This window comes from Anarhichas minor, unplaced genomic scaffold (assembly GCF_050575085.1).
Source record: "Anarhichas minor isolate MPS153535 unplaced genomic scaffold, ASM5057508v1 ptg000007l, whole genome shotgun sequence".
NCBI lineage: Eukaryota > Metazoa > Chordata > Actinopteri > Perciformes > Anarhichadidae > Anarhichas > Anarhichas minor.
Genome location: NW_027466453.1, coordinates 6,485,334 through 6,500,744, shown reverse-complemented (window position 1 = coordinate 6,500,744; position 15,411 = coordinate 6,485,334). Strand labels below are relative to the sequence as shown.

General features: G+C 46.8%; 2 protein-coding genes across 7 annotated transcripts in view; one reads left to right on the top strand and one right to left on the bottom strand.

Moving 5' to 3' along the window:
• The window catches only part of LOC142941833 (RNA binding protein fox-1 homolog 2-like), a 40,969-nt gene extending 32,652 nt beyond the window's left edge, over positions 1-8,317 (top strand). For 2 of the 6 annotated variants that reach the window (XM_076083964.1, XM_076083983.1), the window contains 6 exons: positions 361-417; positions 713-863; positions 1,952-1,994; positions 4,020-4,126; positions 4,489-4,564; positions 4,823-8,317. In XM_076083964.1, the coding sequence (XP_075940079.1) occupies positions 361-417; positions 713-863; positions 1,952-1,994; positions 4,020-4,126; positions 4,489-4,564; positions 4,823-4,867 (479 nt within the window). In that variant the 3' untranslated portion in view covers positions 4,868-8,317. Of the gene's footprint in view, positions 1-357; positions 418-679; positions 864-1,951; positions 1,995-4,019; positions 4,127-4,488; positions 4,565-4,822 lie in introns of all 6 variants that reach the window. The other 4 variants (XM_076083973.1, XM_076083946.1, XM_076083953.1 and 1 more) reach the window with 3 other exon arrangements.
• Positions 8,318-10,601: 2,284 nt separating this feature from the next.
• LOC142938497 (retinoic acid-induced protein 3) lies at positions 10,602-13,320 on the bottom strand. The gene is made up of 3 exons (XM_076081713.1): positions 12,216-13,320; positions 10,977-11,032; positions 10,602-10,787 (listed from the first exon to the last, which is right to left on the bottom strand). Exons 1-3 carry the CDS (start codon positions 13,318-13,320, stop codon positions 10,710-10,712), a joined length of 1,239 nt encoding a protein of 412 aa, XP_075937828.1. The 3' UTR covers positions 10,602-10,709.
• Between the last annotated feature and the right edge of the window lie 2,091 nt (positions 13,321-15,411).

Genomic DNA, 15,411 nt, shown 5'->3' with positions numbered 1-15,411 from the left:
ATAACTTCTCCTATGAAGACATGTTATATATAATGTTACCATATTGCTTACTGCTTCATCATAGTGTGTTATAGATGCAAAATAAAAGTGGGGGGGGGGTTAAAATAAAGTCTTGCCAGCGGCGACCCGCTCTCTCTGCCCAGGTCGTCCATCATCCCGACTATTCCTCCGCCGTGGCCCCTCTCTCTAGCACCCTCTGTTTGCCAGGCAGCATAAAGCCACGTGCCTTTCTTTTGTCGTTTCTTATTTGTGTATACAATCACCATGTAAGTGCAGCGGGCTTACACTGTAGGATTGAATGTGCCTCGTGATCTGCCCCATATTAATCAAGTGCCCCTTCCTCTGTTGTGTGACCAGCAGCGGGGTGGAAATTGAGTCCCATGATGGGGGCCATGTACGGACCTGAGATCTACGCAGGTAAGGCCACTCTACTGTCTCCCTCACCCACATTTTATAACCTCTCCACGGCCTACTTTGCACTTTAATCACTCTCCAACCTTTCATTTATATTAACGCACCACCTAGCTTTTCTCCTCACTTTTATCGATAGCAAGCCCTCAAGGCTGCAGTGGGACTGTTCCCCTTCAACTCTTTCCTTCCTCCTTAATTCATCCTGATTTCCTCCATTCACATTGTCCTTTTTTTTTTCCCGCCCTGCGTCGTTACCTTTCCTCCCTAGATCGCCTGCTGACTCTCCTTTCTCGTCCTTCAGTCCCAGGGTTCCCATACCCCTCAGCAGCAGCGGCGGCAGCAGCCACCACAGCGGCGGCGTTCCGCGGCGCCCACCTCCGGGGCCGCGGCCGGCCCGTCTACAGCGCGGTGCGCGCTGCCGTGCCTCAGCCCGCCATCCCCACCTACCCTGGGTAAGAGCAGATGCGCCGCTTATGAGCCGCAGCCGCCGGCTTCGCGCGCTTTGAAGCCGTGGCCGTCCCAGATCTGCGGTGTGCGTTTTACGCGACGCAATTTTAGAAAAACGAGTCGAGATCGAGTGTTTTGTTCAGGAGCACCTCATGAATACCAATTTTCAGAATAATTTTTTGCGGATCCTATTTGAGCAGCTTAACACGCGCTCACACATTATTCACTCTTCACTCTCTTCAGCGGTCCAACTGGCACATTGTCAGTCACTTCTCAGGCCATTCAGCAGCGAGTTGATGGGATTGCACCGTTGAAGGTTCATTTGAATAAACTCCCAGATACTCCATCAGCAGATTAGCATAGGCACACACCAAACCACGCTCAGTCATTACACAGAAGCAGTCAGATTTGCTACCAATTATTCAAAAGTACCGTGAGACGTTTTTTTTTGTTCATTTTTTTTTTTTGTCCCCTCAGTGTGCGCACTGTGCATGTCGATGCTGTGATGATTGGCTAATGGGGTTGCGACTGCTACGATATTCAGATCAAAGCGGAGTTGATTGGTTAATGGCCTCGTGGCTGCTCACTGTGATGATAATCAAATGAAGCTAAACAACATAAAATTGGGAGGGAGGGAGGGGTGCTGCAGGAAATACCCTCTCCATATCTGCTCCACTGAAAACTGCCATAAAACGATCCATCGGCGGCCCCTTTACTGCCTTCGTTTTCTGGAAGCCGGGGAACAACAGCGCTTAATGGTCTCATTTCAGTTCAATGAGCTCAGCGTATGAGCCCCACGAGCCCGTCCTCTCGTGCTTCTGGGTTCAGTTATGGAGCTCAAATGGAAGTTGTATTTCCTCTGCATGCTGCATGGGTGTGAAATAACTACTTTTCTCTCTCTCTCTCTCCCCCTCTCTCCCTGTACCATCTTTTGTTTTCGACCTCCATCCACTCTGGTATTTGGGACTGTGCACCGCTCCGTTTGCACCCCCTCCACTCCATCGACCCCCCCCCCCCCCCCCCCCGCCCTCCTGTGCCCTCCTCCTCCTCCTCCACCACCTCTTCCCCCTCTCCCATTTCCTCCTTCTCTCAGTGTGGTGTATCAGGATGGGTTTTACGGAGCTGCAGACTTATATGTAAGTAAACTCGCCTCCCACCAACACACCCTCCCCCCCCCCTCACGACTTTCTCCTGCTCTCTCTCTTTTTTTTTTTTTTCATCTGGGGGTGATTCTGCATGAGTGCCCAGTCATGCGCTGCACAGAGCTGCCTGCATAAAGGTGAATGATGAAAGCTGTTTTTTTTTGTTGTTTTTTGTTGTGACACAAACGCAGCTTGGGGTCAAAGTGGATTTGCGTTAATTTAAAAATAGCCGTGAAATCGTAATGATAGGATGGAGGCTGTCAAACGCCACTATGGAGGCTGCTCTGTGGGCGGATGAGACAGTGTGCGAGTGTCTGAAAAAACTGTGTGTGTGTGTGTGTGTATCCAGGTTGACAACGGTTGTTTCTGTTCTCTCTATAGACTAGTGTTTCAGGACTCAGTCCTTAGTCCCAGGTTGCCTCAGGTAGGGTCAACTCAGCACCAAACCCACAGTGTGCATTGTTTTACTCCTCTGATCTTATGAATCATCTTCCGATCTGATCTGGAACATGTTGTCTTTTAGTTGAAAAACAAACCACTGCTTTGAATTTTATTCTTTTTTTCTTTACTTTTCTACTAACTCACTGAAAAGTGCTCTCTTTTTGAGAGCTTTGTTTGTTTGTTTACTAAACTACTAAATTGTATCGAGTGTGTAGTTTTGAGAACCTGGTCTCTTTTGTCTGGTCGCCTAGTTTTGGAGAAAAAAAAAAGAGAAAAAAATGGAAATTGGATGCAACCCGTGACGGTTCATACTCAAATAAAGGTTTTCTTTCGTATCCTTTTAAAATTGGAGGCCACCGTTTCACAGAAAGGGTCCAGTCAATGTTGGGATGTGAGATGTCCTTCAAGTTGAAGCGGAGAACACGGCCTCTTCCTGAATTAACCACTCCGATGATAACTGAAGCATGCGCCGATCAGCTGCTACTGTACAGTACTACTGCTCCATGTCCCCCTTTCCCTCCACTCACCCAGCAAGCCTCGTTCCATCTCCCCCCTAATAACCCCCGGTTGCTTTATTCCCCCCCCCCCCCCCTCCGCCGGTGTCTCGGAGAATGCCGGGGCGTTTCTGTTGTGCTTTGCTGTGTGCTCTGTTCTAAACAGGTCCAAATGCAGTGGTGTTGTGTTTTTGTTTATTAGGTTTAATTTGGCTCGTGCATGTTGTCTCAGTGCGAGATGATGTTTCTAGTGTGTGTGTGTGTGTGTGTGTGTCTCTTTTTTTTTCCCATCTTCTTCTCTCTTTTTTTTTTTCTGTCTCCAGAATCCTCGTGAAAAAACACACAAATATTAACAAATGCAGTTGTTTTTTGTCATAAATGTCTCCACTAGAAGTTGTGACTCCTTTAGTGTCCTCAGACTGTAGGCGTCCTCTTGACGTATGCGACCGATACTAGAATCTTCTCTCCCTGCGAGACGATGAGCTTTTCTATATACGGCCTCAGCTGTGTGAACATTTTGTCTTCCACTGTTTTACCCCCCCCCCCCACCGTGTCCCTCAGTGGTAATAATACAATCTAACTCAACCTCGACAGTCCAATTTCCTCTCACTGATAAAGCTCTGCTGTCCCACATCCAACACCACCCCCGCCTCTCCCCGTACAGAAATGCAATATACTGACACACACTGTAATTCAGTTGTGAATGTATGTGTGTGTGTGTGTCTATATATATCTATATATATATATATCTATATATATATATATATATATAGATATATATATATATTTTGGGTTGTTATTAGTTTGTTTTTTTTACTGACTACAAGGAAATTCAAATTTTATCTTTGAATTGTACATAAAAATATTACAAACGGTAACAACATACAGTAATCATGGTATAAAATCGATAAAAAAAAAAAAAGAGGTAGAATTTGCACATTCATAACATTTCTTCATAAAATAATTAAATGTCAGCATATTCTATCCCTATATGACAGACACTCATTGACACACCTTAGCCCAGGTGTCTTCCTCCTCTCAGCCATATGAATTAGTTCTGTTGTGTGTGTGTGTGTGTCTTTAGGGAGGCTACCCTGCTGCTGCTGCTGCCGCCGCCGCCGCCGCGTATCGCTACGCCCAGCCGACGGCCGTAACCGGAGCGGCCGCCGGAGCTGCAACCTACAGCGACAGGTGAGGACAAACACCCCGGACACACAAACACGACCAGACTGTACAACAAAAGACGGTCTGAAACCAGCAGAGCTGAAGGACGATCGAAAGAGAGAATCCAAGGCCTCAGGATTAATACTTAAGGCCTCGGCTCTTTGATAGCAGAGAGACGATACCGGTTATAGACATACTGGATGTGTAAGAACATTCGTGTTCAGTGAGGCCGCACTAATGAACGGATACAAATCCACCTTTTGGGGGAGAACAACGCTGAGGGGTTACATTAGTATCATCACATGTGCACTACAGGGAACCTTTTTGTTTTTTTTAAATAATTGAACAAATGTGTAATTTCTTGTGTGTTTGTGTGTGTGTGTTGCTAGTTACGGCCGGGTGTACACTACAGATCCCTACCACGGTTTAACTCCGGCCGCTGCTGCCTACGGAGTGGGAGCCATGGTGAGTGAACCACACGCATGAGTTGTGTTTTTAAGACACTCAGCACTTCCTGTTATTGAGAGGCTCTGCCCACTTCTGGCTATTCTTTGGATCCACGATTGGACTTTTTGTGCAAACTAATAATTCACGTTCACATTTGCAGTCTCAATGAATGTGGATTTGTAGTTCAAGTGTGGACTACATTTTCTAGATGAACTAGATTTCTCTTCCCAACGATCACACACAGTTGTAACTGTTGTCCCCTTCTGTCTCTTTCAGGCCAGTTTATACCGGGCAGGATACAGTAGGTTTGCTCCTTACTAAAACCGAAAATCACCACCGAGGAATTTCACACATCGCTCCAAAACCCCTATTTTTTTCAAGCTCTTTGTTCGGCAGCAGCTTCCCCCCCCCCCCCCCCCCCCCCCATCATGTCTCTGCAGGCGGACTATAGTGACGACTCGTGTGTGTGTTTTTTTTGTCTTTCTCTTCGTGGCGATGGAGGTCATTCGCCACATCCTACAACTCAAACTCTGTTTCTGTACTCTTCTGTGTGTCGCTGACGCGGAAATCAACGACAAAACTGCCAGGGAGCGTGTCCCACATCAGAGAGCTGCAGCCCGCGACTTTGAACTACGGGGGCACAATTTAGGACGGTTTTTAAAACACTACAGGACCTGGAAGGAGAGAGACTGCTGATCCTGTGTGGTCCTGCACACCTTTTTCCGACAAGTCTTTGAACCTATATATACACTGCCCTATATACACACTCGCATTCAGCGCCAACTACACGGTTTCCTTTTTACATTTTCCTTTGGTGTCGGTATGCACAGAATGATGCCACAGCATTGCTGTTGAAGGTACTGATCTTTTTAAACACTACACAATAATGAAGCTCCGGACGGCTCGATTCAGAAGATACACAACGTTCAGCCTGAGGGAACCGGGAGAGATCTGGTCTACAGAAAAAACACCGCGACGACAAACACTGCATGGGAGAAAACAAACGCCTTTTTTTGTGTCATTTTTCCAACATTTCACTTTCGCCGAATTTAAAAGGAAACACAAGAAAAACAACAACTAATGTTGGAAAAAAAAAATATTCGAAAAAAGGGGGAAATGACAAGGAAAAAAATGGAGTGACTTTTTTTTTCTGCATTACCTCAGTTTGTCTTTCGTCTGTTTAGTTTTGCCGGCACCGATAAGAATTTGCATAGAAATGTCATCATATGTAACGTGGACGAACTGTCCACTGTCTTCACATTTATTACTGTAGCTGCAACACTAAGACGGGACGCGGAGTCATCTACGCTACGTTTGTCCATTATGAGAACTCCCGCCCCCCCCCCTCCCCCCCCTCTCTAGAGGCTCACACTGCTTCTTTCACTCGGCCCCGTTTCCTCTGGTGTCTCATAAACCGTCAGACATTCCGGCCGTGGCGGCGAAACGGAGCGGGTCAGACGGACGAAGAACCCATCGGAAAAACTAGATTTAGCAGATGTGAAGCAGGAACACCCACGCTGGGAAACGAATCATGTGCCAGTCAGCCAAATGGGAATCCCTCCTGGCCAATTGAGATATTTCTGCTGTGAGGCAGAGCTGCTCCGTGTGTTTGAAACTCAGCAGAACAAGCAGATCCCAACAGAACGGCCCAGATTAGAACACATTGGAAACAAAGAGGTTGCAGTCCTGTGATGGAGTAATGAGAATTTATCATTTTACTATTTATATTCCTCGTTGTTGTTTTTTAACGCCACATGTCCACATGATTTTTGGATTTTTAAACCCGTCGTGATGCTCTCTGGGATTGATCGGTCCGGATGGTTTTAACGTGTCTGTCCTGTATTTATCACATCTCTGTATACTCTCACTATGTTATTGATATTATTTGCCTTTTTTGGTTCCAAAGATTTTCTGAAGAAAGCACATTTTCTTTTGGGGTCCTGATGTATTTCTTAGTTTTGTGGTTGATACATTTCTTTCTGTGCCTTTTTATTTTTTTTTATATATTTTGTTTTTAAATCTGTGGGTTGAAGCTGTATTTTTCAGCACAGTGTTGAAACAGCGCCCCGGGAAATGCCATTGAAACAGCGTCTACAATAAAAACAAAAGACAGAGAGCAGCAATTTAGGGAATTCTGACCCACAAACAGAGAAAAAACAACAACAACCCGGTTAAATTGAATTCAGTTCACACACACATTTATTGGCCTTTTTTTCCCTTTTTAGAGAACGCACGACACATGCTGTGGAGTGCGGAGGCGTTTTGCTGCAGACAAGGGAAATCAGTGCAGATGGAGTCATGAGGGATAAGCAGAAAAGGTCTGGAGCGGATATTTTGTGTTACGTTTGCCATTAGGGCCGAATAACTGGCAAAGTACAGGGAGGGGAGACATCCACAACAATGTGGAGCGCGGCCTGTGGCCCTGTGGCCCAGCGGCGGCCACCTTTCGGAAACAATGAAACAATGCGTGGGAGGTTAGTGGAGCGACATTGTGCCTGTGACGGTGAAGGTGAGAAGCTGAGCCATTAATCATTAGCTGACAGGATAACAACGTCCCCTGCTGTCTATTCTCTTTTCTTCTTTTCAGGGGGCACGGACAGTGCGGGGGGGGGGGGGGGGTAATGTTTTTGTATGATTGTGAAAACTGTGTGCAGTAGGTCCAATGAGTATTTCTGACGCGCATTACCTCTTTTTTTCGTCTTATTATTCCTTCAAGTATTATCAGAAGTGTTGCTATGCATGCTTTTGTGAGCGAGGAAGGGCTTCAGCCACAGAACCCTTTTTCATTGTAGTGCATGAATTTCAAATCATAGTGCTGGAGGAGGAAGACGAGGAGGAAGATGATTATGAGGAGGGGGAGGGAAGGAGGGTGTTTACATAGCAGGAGGAGGAAAGGACTCGGATGTTATGTGATGAGAGGTAGAGAGTCTGTTGTGAGGCGAGAGGCAAGCGGCCGTGTGGCTTTGCGGGAGCCGCTTCGGTCCCGCTTCAATAATCCGGGTTATCGCCGCTCTGCGCCTCTGTAGCCGCTGCTGTGATCACCAGCCGTGTCGGGGATGTGTGACGTTTAATTTGGCACGTCTAGCCCCCCCCCCCTCGTGGTTTACTTTTATAATGACAATACAACTCAAGAACATTCACCTTAACGGCACGGCCCCACCCCGCCTAGTGATTATTCTGCTGTAAAATAGGGAGAGAGAGAAACAAGTCACGCGCGCAGCGCTGCGTGAGGCTGGTGAACGGGCAGCAGCTGCTCCAGAGCGGGACGGTGAACCGGCCACGTGCTCGTTTAGCGGAGTCTCCACCTCGCGCTGCCCGGTCGAGGCGGCGTAATCGTTATCGAGCAGCAGCCGCGGTGACTCCGTGCGGGGTCTAATTGGAGCGAATCTTGGGCTGCTGGAGCACACACACACACACACACACACACACACACACACACACACACCACACACATATACCTACACGCGCACACACACTAGAGAGAGCAGAGGTTCTCCTCAGCCGCTGACCCCGAACCCCCTCCCCTGCACTGTGCTCGAGTCAACCCAGTGGGAGTTTTTGTGTACAGGGATCTCATGAGTTTGAATTGCATGTGGATTTTTTTTTTTTTGTTAAACGTCACATGCTCTTAAAAGCTCATTTATCCAAGTGATTATTTTTTTTCCAATAAGTGACGTGTATTTTCTCACAATGTTTTATTTTTTGCCATCCTTGTGTTTATTCTCTTCATTATTATTGAATGTATATAATAAATAAACTGTTTGGTTTTTATACTGGTCTGTGACTGCTTATTACCTCAGCACCATAGCTCCTATATAATTGGTTTATATATATAAAGGAGGTGACGCTCCCAGGTATAGCGGTTTGGTTCTAACCATCCTGACATTTCCTTCCCGCGCATGCGCAACGATCATCGGTTTCTCGGTGTTCGTCTGGAATGAGTAACCAATCAGGAGAGAAACTCTCCAAAGGCGGAAGAGCTGATGTTGCAACCTTTTGATTAGAGGCCAAACCAAGATTCACTTCTCACACTGAGCACAAACCAGCGTGAGTCAGATGATGGATGGAGGTAACGGCCATTAACGCCTGCTCGGCTGGGTTGCACTGACCCAAAAAAAAAAATAAGCTCTTCCGCCACCTCCCAACTTTTTCATCGCCGCCACGGGAGAGGTCGGGATGGAGGATCTGGAACAATCTTTAATTGCATCTGGAGTTGATGGCCGTTAATGGGCTGGATGTGGCGGGAAACCTCATATCCCTGCTAATTGCTCTAATGCACAAGAGGCCAATTGGCAGTTTGATGGCATGCACTCTGAGTATTTGGAGTTGGGCTAATTGGAAGAATAGATTGAAGGCCGTCTGATAAGAGAGAGGAGGGGGGGGGGGAATTTGAAGTGAGGATTTGACCTTTTTTTTGTGAGTGGCAGAGTCACTACAGGACACATAACGGGCTGAATGTAGTCGAAGCTATTCCTGTCGTTGGATTTAAATCATGCTGTATGCTCTCTACTACTTAAATCATTTCACAGGCATGTGTTATTATGAGGTGTTATATTGCCAGGCCTGTTCTTTCAGACAGTGAAAGTCTAGCATGTCAGTTCCGACTGGTTTTGTCTCGGTGCGTCTAAACACTGCCCCCTGGTGGTTAAAGTGTGGTGCTGTACCCATGCTCCCTGAGTGTTGGTGGAGCCTCCGGTGCTGCTGCCATGGCACTGACTCTCATTTAGAGCTTTTGGTGTGCCATCTGTGCAGTCTGTGAGTGGGGAGACATGAAGCTTTATGGCAAGCGCATCATTTATAGATACATCTTTTATTTAGACCACCTGCATGTGTCATTAGAGTAGAGAGCCACACCTTGTACACAGGGGCGTTTCTAGGATTCAAAGAAAGGGGGGGCTTAGCCCCAAGGGGAGTGGCATGTTTGCGCGAGTAGTGTGCGGCAATTGTTTTTGGATATCCATTGTTTCAGACAGTTCATAGATTGGTTCAATCAGAAAGAGGGTGATTTTGCTCTGTAGTTTTGCCTGCATTCAGTATATGATGACGCAAGAGACAGAATTTCAGGGTCATAGTGAAAACACAAATATGAACTTTTCTCAAATAAAGAGAGAGAAATAATTTTCCTACTTGTAAAGGAAAGACGGATAAACTAGCTTTCATATCTGCGTCACTCCCAAATCCTAATTCTTAAAGGGACCGCACACAATGGATGGAGAATGGACCTGACAGCGTCAACTTTATATCGTGAAGTATGATGATAGGCTGTTGGATTGTAATTTGAAGGGGGAGAAAACATACAAACCAGAACGCACGCACATATGTAGCATGTTAGAGTTATAAATAACTTGTCCATGTGAGAAACAATAGTTTAATTTAATGACATCACCCAAAAAAAAAAATAAGTTTTTTATTTATTTTATTTTTTTATCCAATAATGCCAAATTATTTGGGGGGGCTGAAGAACATTTTAGGGGGGCTTCAGCCCCCCTAAAATGGGCCTAACGACGCCCCTGCTTGTACACCTCGTATCTTTTTATGCAGGCGGAACACATCCATTGCTTTCACTTGACAGAACCCAGCGACTGTGACTTAACTCTGAATATGAAGACGTTAATCACTGATGGCACGAGTCTACCACGCTGCTGACGGGTCTCCTGTCCCATCCTCCTCCTGTGTTGTCTCCCTTCCTCTCTCCTCCTTTCATCCCTCCTTTCTGCTGTTCACAGAGGCCTCTGTCCCGCTCAGCAGTTTGGCACCTTCAGAGTGACAGTTTCACACCTCCTCTATCACCTTGGGGCTGTTATATACCATCTCAGAGCTGCACACACACACACACACAGTCATGAAGACTCACTTCTACTAAGCATTTGATGTGGATTTCCCACCAGAATAAAGCTGGACTATCTGCACCCATCCAGCCTCCACGGGGAAAATCAAGGAGATGAGTCATTCTGCTGAGTCTCTTTTTTATTTTATTTTTGGGACAGAATATTTAACATCCTGGCACATTTGAAATAACTCTTATAACACTAAACAGAAAGTATTTACATTTGCACATAAAAAAGGTAGAAAAAACATGTGCCAAGTACAGATTAGTGCATGAGTTACCAACAGTTTTGTGTTATCTATCAGTGTGTGTAAGAAGCAGAAAAAATGATTTGAATCAATATTCATCATAAGGTTCCAGGTAGTTGGTGGTCTGCGGGCGAGGAATGGTGTAATCTCTGTCGGGGTCGATTTCCTGAAACACACAGAAACATAGAATCATTCATCGCGGCGGTGCAGTTCGTATAAGCCGTGATGAACTGAGCGTTCATTAACCTTACAATGTGACTCGGCTATAATTGCCCCCAGCAGGGGAAAAGGTCACGGCTCTTAATTGTAGGAGTCTGCGAAGTCAGATTGTTGATCCTAATGCTTTAATACTCACTGTCATGGAGAATTCAGACTCGTAGGGTGATCGCAGAGATTGCTGAGTCCTCCTGCCTGAAGGGAGACACACGATCCAGTTAGCTCATTATCGGTCCATTACGCGCTCTTCGTCATAACGGAAGGCACACTTCCCACAGTCGATAGTGGGAATCACTTTGTAATGTTCGGCTCCACGTTAGTGTTTTTTTTCTCTTTTGTTCGCTTGTAGAGTCTTATTTTTACATTTTAGCTTTGTTATTTGTACAGGAAGTGGACAAAAAGGGCCTTAAAAACAAGACCGAAGTAAAAGAAATAACACATTTTTGCCTTTACAAAAAAAAGTTGAATTCATAAGCAGAAAAACAAACCAATGCTTAATTTAACAATCTCAGTTTTTTTTTTGCTGCTACAGCCTTACTTGGACTGGTATGACCGCTAGCTTATAGCGGCTAATGTTTGCTAACGTTAGCAAACTTCAGATGGTTATTGTTGTGTAACTGATATTAAAGTCAGTTTGCCAACTTCACAACTCTTCTCTTGTAGTGCAGTCGTTTTATCATTTGTTATTAAATTAAAGGTGCTAAATACGGGATTGTGAGCATTTCAATTGCCTCTCAAATGTCTCTCAACATGGAGACACCTGAGCCGGCGGCTAGCAGCTAGCAGTGCTGACAGAGCTAACAGTGTTTACCTGAGGGGGGAACCGGAGCGTGGGGTGCTATGACGGCGTTATCAGCTGTAACCATCATACGAGAGCAGTGCAGAGCGATGGCATTGAGCTAACCAGCGGGTCACGCTCACATGCACGCTCACATGCACTAAAACCACTCGCGGTTGTCCCGGCTATGTCAACAAAGCAAGGAGAAGCTCAGATTACAACACACACACAGAAGGAGGGCGACTTTATTCTCTGCTCAGGTAGACATTACTCCACTATATCTGTACATAGATAATAAGTGTTAGCTGCTACATTAATGCTCTTAATCCTGTTTATTGCACCTTTAAATATCTTTTGTTTTTTACTGTTGGTTCGGACCCAACAGGCAATGTGAAGATGTCCCCTTGTGATGGGGATTTTATCCTATTTTCTGACATTTTATGTACCGAATCGAAATTAATTGCTTAATCGATTGAGAATAGAATTGATAGTTGCAGCATTAATCATTTTTACACCCCTCGTCTAGCTTCGCCCCTTTGCACGATTCGCAACCTTTCAGTTGAGCACCTCTCAGTTAGGCCAATGAGGAAAGCTTCTCACCTCTACTCTTCTCACTTTCACTCTCAAAGCTTCCATTTTCTTGCCCTTCCTTCGGGCTGGCCAGTTCCGGGATGTTGGCATTGGGGCTGGTCCAGCCTGCAAAGCTCAGCGGGATATCCTTGGACTTGGCCTCCCCCCTGCAGAAGATGGCGATCTGGGACAGCCCGTGGCCCATCAGTAACACCCAGCCGTTCGCCACCAGGGCGATGGAGAGCACCGGGTCATCCCACCGCGGCCGGCGGTCCACGTCAGGGTTTCCCCTGACGAGCATCGTGATCCACACCAGCCAGATGCAGGCGGAGAGCAGCAGCGTTAGGAAGAGCAGCGTGGCCCGTGCTCGGCCCTGCTGGTGGGCGGTCCCCGTGTAGCTGTACCTGTACATGAAGCAGGAGCGGTACAGGTAGTGCAGGGAGAGGATCAAGCTGATCGCCAGCAGGCACAGCACGTAGATCTGCAGCATGACGAATTCGTCATGGCTGTACTCGCAGGGCTTCTTGTCCCGGACCAGCACTACGATCATCCACTGGGTAGAGATGATGACCTGCACGGTGAAGAGCCCCAGGGCCAGGGCGGGCTCCCCCCAGCCGCGGGCTGCCGCGAAGCCCAGCAGAGAAAGGCAGCGAGCCAGCAGGCAGGAGAAGGCCAGGGCGAAAAGCACGCTGAAGAGGAAGAGCCTGGTGGGGCAGGTCTGAGGGGTGAGGCGGATGATGAAGGAGAAGGTGATGGCAAAGATACCCGCTGTGGCCAACAAGTACATGGACATGCAGGCCACCATGCCGCCGATGCTGCTGCGCTGGTTCCTTGATGAAACGCAGATCCACAGGGACCAGAGCAGCAGGCCAAAGAGGAGGAACATGCTGAACAGGAAGCCTGAAGAGGCCAGGGTCTCCAGCACGATACCCCACGCTGCCCGGCGGTCACACAGGTACCTGTAGATGTGGTTCAGTTCTCTGCCGCAGCCTGGCACGCCCTTCCGGGGCGAGGTGGTTGTGGTGTTGGTTGAATTGTCGTTGGTTGTCTGGCATAGACAAGTGAGAGGGACGTAGAAGAGGAGAACCAGGGGGAACAGGGATTTGTGCATCTCGGATAAAAAGGCCATTTTCATGTTTAGTTAGTAATCCACTTGGGGATCCAGTCCTTCCTTTTAAATGTCCTTCGATAAAGAAGATCTTTTCTCCTGAGACAAGAAGCACAAAGAATTTCAAACAACACCAAACTGAAGTACACATTTTCCTTAAAAGCACGTTAACATTGACTGAGGGCGCTGAAAGCAAGCAGGGGTGAAATGGATGACAGGATAACACAAGAGGTCACAGCGTGGTAAACAGGAAAAAGGGGAAAGCGGTTTGACAGCCTGAGCGCAGGAGGAGGCAGCGCATAAACATGCCAGAACAAGGCAGAGGAGTGTTCAACGCTGAGAATGGAGGGGGGGGGGGGGGGAGAAACGACTGCAACATGGAGGTGAGACATGAAAGGTAACTATTCCGCTGCATCAGCTCATAAAACTGCCACAGACAGACAGGGATACACACACACGTACACACGGTTTACATGCAGTTCAGATTGGAGGTGAGAGATCTTCGCTCCTGATAGCTGATTGCTGCTTCCTCCAGCCTGTGACTGAGCCTTTGTTTGAGTATCAAAGACGACCTTTAGCAGGATTATCACTCCGTGAATATGACCCCGGACCTCAACTTTGCCCCCACACTGGCCTTCATCTGTGTAGGTCAAGATTTGTAAAACAATGGCTGGAAGGAGATTCCTCCCATCTAAATATAAAGGCTTGGCCTATTCATGCCATTTTCATGATAATTCTTTTTAGCCAATGATAATAGCTGTTATTAAACAAAACTGATAACACAGAGTGCACGAGAATTCCAGAAATTGTATTATTTTATTTAAGGACAAATGGATGTTTAATAGAATACATGTTTGGTGACTGACTTAAACTATTAAAAGTAAACCACAAAAAAGAGGCCATCTTTATAAAGAAAAGAAGAAGGTGAACTTACCCTTTACGCTTTGGGACGTGAGAGTAAATGCTTCCAAATCCCACCGTGAAAGTCTCGATTTTTGAGTTTGGTTGGAAGCGTTGCGCTAAACGGGGCGGCTTTAATGCGCCTCCTCTGCTGATGCCATATCGCTGCCAGCCCCCAGGAAACAGGAAGAGAGGGCAAGATGAGGACGAGTGGGGCGCGATGGAGTCGCTGAGGTCGCTGGAGCCACCCGGGGAGAGAAGATTGCTTTTCTCCTTGCATCAACAGGTTGGGTAAGAGCAGAGAAACCTGCACCCCTATACTCTTACCTTCCTATCAGAGCCCTCCTGTCTGCCTGTGTCCCTCCCTCTCACTATAGGTGGGGCTCACACACCTGGAGGGGGATGACACACACACAAGCACCCACAGGGAGGGAGAGAGTTCACTCCTCCCTACGTTGTGAATCCGTTTCCCATAAGAATTTGCATCCCGGATCTCGATAACGTGCGCACTTTATGTGGAGTGCGTACGCGAGATATTCATGTGAAACAAAAATGGGGGGAGAGTCTCGTCTGAGGGAGTCCACCTGACTCATCGGGGTACAGAGCAGAACCGGACAGTCACCTTAGTTACTGGCAAATCACAGCAACAACATTTGGAAGTGGCGAGTTAGCCGCGGGGGGGAGAGGGAGAGTGCTTTCAACTGTTGTCTTTTACAAGTCCATACTTAACGCCTCAACTCGTGCCCGTACAGGTAAAGAGTTTACAGGGTGTGTTTGCTCTTCAACTGTAAAGTCACTCTGCAAAACACATGCTCGTCTTTCTAATCGGCAAGCTTGTTTGCTGCAGGAGCAGAGTGTGTGTGCACATACAGTATATCTATAAAAGTGTGTGTCGCATGGGACAAGATTAATTAAAGTCTATCTCTACGGAATACTTCAAAACCCCAAAGTCTCCCCGATGTGTCACCTGACACCAGGGGAATTCAGACATGACGTCATGTGGTTGAAGTATCCCACACAATTCACACAAGTGGAATATTTGCGTAGGGATTATCTGTCGCTCAGTGCTGACAGCAGCTCGCTGTTTTGAAAGACAAACCCTCTTAACAACTATTGTATGAGTTGCTGACGAATTTTGTACAAACGTTCAATGAATCTTACTGACTTTAGTGATCCGTGACTTTCCCTGAGGGATGTTTGTTGTTTTGTCCAGCCTAA

Bases quoted from the DNA above. Each gene is read 5' to 3' on its own strand.
- LOC142938497 (XM_076081713.1), bottom strand. From the start codon at position 13,320: ATGAAAATGGCCTTTTTATCCGAGATGCACAAATCCCTGTTCCCCCTG. The intron at 11,033-12,215 runs GTGAGAAGCTTT...GTCTCCCTTCAG, and splicing joins TGAAAGTGAGAAGAGTAGAG to GCAGGAGGACTCAGCAATCT. The intron at 10,788-10,976 runs GTGAGTATTAAA...TGTGTGTTTCAG, and splicing joins AGTCTGAATTCTCCATGACA to GAAATCGACCCCGACAGAGA.